The 5,856-nt window shown below is 38.5% G+C and overlaps 2 protein-coding genes and 1 non-coding gene across 3 annotated transcripts; 2 read left to right on the forward strand and 1 right to left on the reverse strand.

The window, feature by feature from the left end:
* The first annotated feature begins 413 nt into the window (after nt 1-413).
* LOC118059467 (uncharacterized) lies at nt 414-2,504 on the forward strand. Its single transcript, XM_035072343.2, has 3 exons — nt 414-1,678; nt 1,758-2,031; nt 2,235-2,504. Exons 1-3 carry the CDS (start codon nt 719-721, stop codon nt 2,369-2,371), a joined length of 1,371 nt encoding a protein of 456 aa, XP_034928234.1. The 5' UTR covers nt 414-718; the 3' UTR covers nt 2,372-2,504.
* A 248-nt stretch (nt 2,505-2,752) lies between these two features.
* Nucleotides 2,753-2,825, forward strand: TRNAR-ACG (transfer RNA arginine (anticodon ACG)). The gene has a single exon. It is a non-coding gene; the product is annotated as a tRNA-Arg (tRNA).
* A 107-nt stretch (nt 2,826-2,932) lies between these two features.
* On the reverse strand, nt 2,933-5,366 carry LOC118059468 (uncharacterized). The gene is made up of 3 exons (XM_035072345.2): nt 5,092-5,366; nt 4,299-4,787; nt 2,933-3,936 (listed from the first exon to the last, which is right to left on the reverse strand). Exons 2-3 carry the CDS (start codon nt 4,777-4,779, stop codon nt 3,146-3,148), a joined length of 1,272 nt encoding a protein of 423 aa, XP_034928236.1. The 5' UTR covers nt 4,780-4,787; nt 5,092-5,366; the 3' UTR covers nt 2,933-3,145.
* Between the last annotated feature and the right edge of the window lie 490 nt (nt 5,367-5,856).

Raw genomic sequence — 5,856 nt, forward strand, 5'->3', positions numbered from 1 at the left:
TGGACACAAGAGTGTTTGACTGAATAACCTGTCCAGGTCATCAAAAAATCGTGAATTTCAAGCCCAGGTACTTAAATATCCAAATTATTATGTTTTGGGTGAATCAAAACAAATTATTATCTTATAATTAATAATAAATTTAATAAAGTTGATATTTATCAGACATCTCAAGCAAAGCAAAGAATATGATAATGACTTGAGAAGTGAAGAAAGGTAATTAACCCCCAAAAAAAAAAAAAAAAAAAAAAAAAAGAGTTCTCCACCTTCACACTCGGAGCAAGTAGCAACCCTTTATTCTTCACTTCATTCAATGTCTTTTTTCCCTTTCACTTCATTGAAGGCCAAGAGAGCTCACGGGAAAAAGTTAAGCCTTTCTGCTTTACAGCAAGTGCTTTCGGCTAATTTTCACTGCTACTCCTGCATCTTTGTGGTCAGAAAGCCGTGTAGCTGCTGCAGGGATACTAGAATCTTTCACACTGTAGATTTAGTAAATCTGTATTCTTTCCCTCCACAAAGCATATATATTATGCTTAGCTTAAACTCCCAAGCAAGATGTTGTTTACTCTCTCCTATATTGTGAGATGTTGCTTTCTTCACCGCTACAAAAGTTGAATGGTGTCACAGACCTCTTGCTAGCTTCTCTCAAGTCACATATAAAGTACCAGCCCTAATTACACGGACTGCCAACCTGAGTAATCTCCACCTCACAACTTCAACAATGATCAACAACACCTCTACCACTTCTGGCGATACCATTATAGATGCTCATTGCTCCGGTCCGCATGTAACGTTCACCAAGGAAAACGATCAATCAGACCAGCTGCAGGCTAATGTACCCTTGTTACTTCAACCTTCATATGCTAGATCAAAATCACTACTCTTCGATGAGCTACGCAATTTCCGAATGAGCCTTAGATGGTGTGCACTTGATCATTCCTCTTGCATAGGAAAAACTGTGTCCTACTTTGTTTTCATTTTCCTTGCCATTATTGTCCCGATTGTAAGCTCCCTCTCCATTAGAGTCCCATCCTCAGCACCAGCTGACGACCCCATTTCTTACAACAAGCTGGTGCAGGTTCCTGAGTCTGCCTTGGCTTTTATAGCTTTCTTTACTCTTTTCCGTTTCTTTAAGAGATACGGTCTCCGCCAGCTCTTGTTCCTCGATGGCTTACAGGATGACTCGTTGTTCGTTAGACAAGGATACTCGCGCGAGCTCGATAAGGCTTTTCGGTACCTAGCCTGCATATTGCTTCCATCTTTCTTTGTCGAACTTGCACACAAAATCATATTTTTCTCCACAGTCAAAATATGGTTACCTTATAATATTAGTCCTCACAGTATTCCATTGAATTCCATCATGTTTGTGTTGGTGCTGGCGTCTTGGGTTTATAGGACAGGAGTGTTCTTGTTGGTTTGTGTCCTGTTTCGGCTGACTTGTGAGCTTCAGATACTAAGATTTGAAGGGCTTCATAAGTTGTTTGAGGGTTGTGGATCGGGTGCCGGTGTCATATTCAGGGAGCATGTTAGGATTAAGAAGCAATTATCTCTTACAAGCCATAGATATCGATTCTTTATCATATCCTGTTTGGTTACCATTACAGTTAGTCAATTTGGAGCATTGTTGCTGGTTTTGGGATTCAACACTCAGAAGAGTTTCTTCAATTCCGGAGACCTTGTGGTAAGAAGTTTGCCTTTATACTAAGTGTTTTGCAGTCTACAAGACTGATGATTCCTAATACTTTGAGGGATTGATGCAGATATGTTCAGCAGTTCAACTAAGTGGATTCTTCTTATGTTTACTTGGAGCTGCAAGAATTACACATAGAGCTCAACGTATTGTGTCAATAGCCACTAGATGGCATATGAATGTTACATCTGCATTTGCCAGGGTAGACCAGGGAAAAAACCATTTGCCGGAAGCTGATGGGAGTCTAGCATTCAATGCTGGAGACAGCGAGTCCGATTCTTCGGACTTTTTCATTGCAATTTCCTCACAGGATCCTTGCTCCTTCCAAACCAGGCAGGCTTTAGGTGGGTAAAACTTGACCTAAATATTTCTCACTTACCCTTGTCAATCTGTATGTCCAGAGAATCAATGCAGGATTGATTAGACATAGAGGCAGGGGAGAGCAGTTGGCTAGCTATGTCGTTACCTCGCTTAAAATCTTGTTCTGGATTCGCTATTGAATCTAACAGCAGATGATTGCAATATTAATTAACGTTCTCAATTGCAGTGGCTTATTTGCAACACAACAATGGGGGGATCACACTGTTTGGATTTGCACTTGATCGAGGATTGCTTCATACACTCTTTGCTTTTGAGTTCTCTTTGGGGATGTGGATTATGAGTAAAGTGGTGGTTTTGTCTTAAGAAGTTGTTATGGAACTATTTAATTTACCCCAGCAATGCCTGAGATGTTATAAATTTAAATCTTTATTCTGAATTTGTAACTTGGAATCATGTTTATTGAAGAATAATAAGATCTTCATGTTTGTTATTGCTAGTTGAAGTTCGATGACACATTTCCATGTTTCTCCTCAGTTGAATGTTTTGTAGGAAGAGATAAAGGATCTTACGTTAATTTGATGATTGCTCATTGAAAAAATGTTAAATGATGAATTAGATGTTAGTCCATGCACAGTCATGGAATGGCAAATAAAGATTAACCTATTTAATCCTGACACCTCTAGAAACTGAATGTTTGCATGGCAACTTTAAAGACTTACCGTTCTCAACGGCTGACAGCTATCAGACTCCATGGCCCAATGGATAAGGCGCTGGTCTACGGAACCAGAGATTCTGGGTTCGATCCCCAGTGGAGTCGTGCATTGTGTAAACCAGAGGACCCCGGTTTTCTTCACTTCTTTTTTCTCTTTTTCTTTCACCTTGACAAGATGAAATATGCTAAACCTCATCGGGGGATCCAGAAGATAGCTTGAAGAACAGATTTATGTTTTATTCCGCAACCGGGGTTCCATTTCTACATCGTTCAAACCAGTACAATACATGTGAAAGTTTAAGGCTTTGAACTAAGGAAACGTGCTCAAACCTGTAGGAGAGGGAGCTGTCTTATGCCCGATGATCCCGGTCATGGAGGCTACTACCTACATTAACCCATGAGGGGAAAATTTAACATTAGATACATCATCTAGTTGCATCTTGGAGAAGCCAAGGGAACTGCCTCACAGTGTTGACAATATTTTCAAGGCATGCAATAAGCTTGTCCCCTTGACTTCTTATAAGATCAGTTTTGAAGCCCTCGATATCGTTTGAATCAGCAGCTTTGAGGTCTGCCATCTCAGGAAGGTTGCCATTAACTACGGCCTGGATCATTTCAGCATTCTCACTGAGTTTTTCCACCATCATTTGCTCCATATCTTCTGTGCTGGGCATTTTTTTTCGTCCGCTGTAGATTTTAGGCTTTTCATCCCCATTGCCAATTTGAGGTTTTTCTTTTCTAAGTCGCTTTTGAGGCTTTTCTTTCACTTGAATTTCGTGAAGTTCCTCTTCTGCAGGGATTGTCTGAGGCTTTTCTTCCACATATCTTTCTTGATTTTCCTCTTGTACATGGATTGTCTGAGGCTTTTCCTTTGAGCAGCATGGCTGCAGCCACTCTACTGCATGGATTGTATGAGGCTCTTCTTCGGTGCAACTTTCCCAAGGATCATCTTCTGCATGGATTGTTTGAAGCTTTCCTTCAGCACAGCATGTCTGAGTGTTTTCTTGCACCTGACTTTCCTGACATTCTTCTTCAGCGAGGAATCCATGAGGCTTTTCCATAGTGCAGTATATCTGAGAATTTTCTTCCTCGTGTCTTTTCTGAGGCTCTTCTTCTGCGTGGATTGTTTGAGAGTTTTCCTTTCTGCAGCATTTGTGAGTCTTTTCTTCCGTATGGGTTTTCAGAGATGTTAACCACCTCCTTTGTTTCTTGGCCCCTGAGAGGCATAGGAGATTGTAAGAGCACAGCTGGAAATATAATCTATCACCTTAATTTCATAGTAGCTTAATTTCATGATTTTCATAGCAGAATACCAAAATCAAACGTTAAAGAACTTTTGTGACACACATAAAATAAGATGACAATTGATCTAAAATGAACAAAAACAGGAGGGGAAAAAGAAAAAAAAACTTGATCATAAACACTGTAAAGCACCATTCGTAATTACTGACAATATGATATGCATACCCAATCAATGATTTAACTAGCAACAGCAAAATTACTGCATGTTAAATCGGAGAGGAAGCATGCCCAAGTTTGCAATTACATCAAGCAAGCCAGCCTTTTGAAGGTCGGTACCTGGATCCGTGTCCAGCTGTTCCTTCTGGCTCCACATATAATCATCAATAGCTTTGAACAGCTCATCATCAAAATTCTCCGGAAGTCCAAATTCCTTTCTCCTTTCACATCCCAGAGACCAGTAGAAGTCACTCCGCGACCCGGACTCTTTATCCCATTTTTTAATCTGGTTGTACTCGATAACCAAAGAGTTCCACTTACTCCGGCACTGACTCACAGTATGCGTTACATCCAGCGCAACGCAGTTACCAACAATGATCTTCCATTTCTGATTGGTCGATACCGCTTTTGAGCAATCCTTGTCAGCAGCAGCAATCTCATTCACTAGAATGAGTGCTTGTTTAGCAGTCCACTCCGGGGATACCTGAGAACGCGTTCGCGGAGTGCTCAAAACACGAGATGAATTACTATTCTTGCAGTCTTGATTTCCCTTTTTCCGCTTCTTATTATTAATTGATGTGGTTGATTGTGTTGCCTCCATTTCAATATCTGCCATGTTAAAATCAATCAAACCCCATATTCCAAAAAGCTCATCGAGTTGTTACAGGATGGTGGCAAAACCAGACTTGATCCAGAGTTCAATTTTTGTAATTCAGAAACTAACCCAGGATTTTTGTAACAAATATAAGTTGAGACATGCTGATCAAAGAATAATTTAAAGAATCTAAATTTCAGTTCATGAGTTATAGAAAAAATATGAATTTAAACTTCAATGCAAAACAAGAAAAAAAAATTAGTTAAATTTTCAATAGAAAAGCAAAAGAGGCATTTGGGTTTTCTTTAAGATAAGTACCGGTGATGACGCAGTGATCCGTGGCAGCGTTTCGAAGTGACCGTGAAGATGGCCATTCTGCGGTGGAGAAAATGAGGACGTTCGGAGACAAGGGTCTTCGGTTTGAACCTGCGGTGGAGCTTCTCTTCTGTTGTGTTTGCACACTTCACCCGTGACACTTCTGGTCTTGTGATCCCAGGCATGTCTTGCTCAGGTCTAGCGATGGCAAAATTACACTCCAATGAATGAATTCTAGGAAACAAAGTTATTAAACCCGGCCGGTGTTGAAATCATAGTTATACAGATCAATATGGATTAATCCGATCAATCCAAAACAGTATCGTTTCAATATTTTTTTTATTTTAAAATTATATTGTATCAGCACAACTTAAAAAAAAATATATAAAACAAGTTTTAAACAATTAACTTATCATATCAATCATTAAAACATACTATCTTAAAATATATTTAAAAAATACTTAAAATAATTTTTAAATATTTAATTTATTGAATCATTCGAATCAATTTTTAATCAATTTAATTTAAAATCCAACTCTAAAATTAAATAACCAATATATATTAATACAAAGTTTGAATTCGCAAACCTAATGGTATATTTTGATGTTTTAAAATAAATTTATAAATAATGTGCAATAAGATTAAATAAAATTTAGAGTTTAGTTTTATGCTAAGTTGATTTAAAAAGGCAATTATATATTTTTATTAATAGAGGATCCATTGAATTAGACGGGGATAGAATTCTCTTTCCCATTTTATTTTAAAAAA

Source organism: Populus alba, chromosome 18 (genome assembly GCF_005239225.2).
Source record: "Populus alba chromosome 18, ASM523922v2, whole genome shotgun sequence".
NCBI lineage: Eukaryota > Viridiplantae > Streptophyta > Magnoliopsida > Malpighiales > Salicaceae > Populus > Populus alba.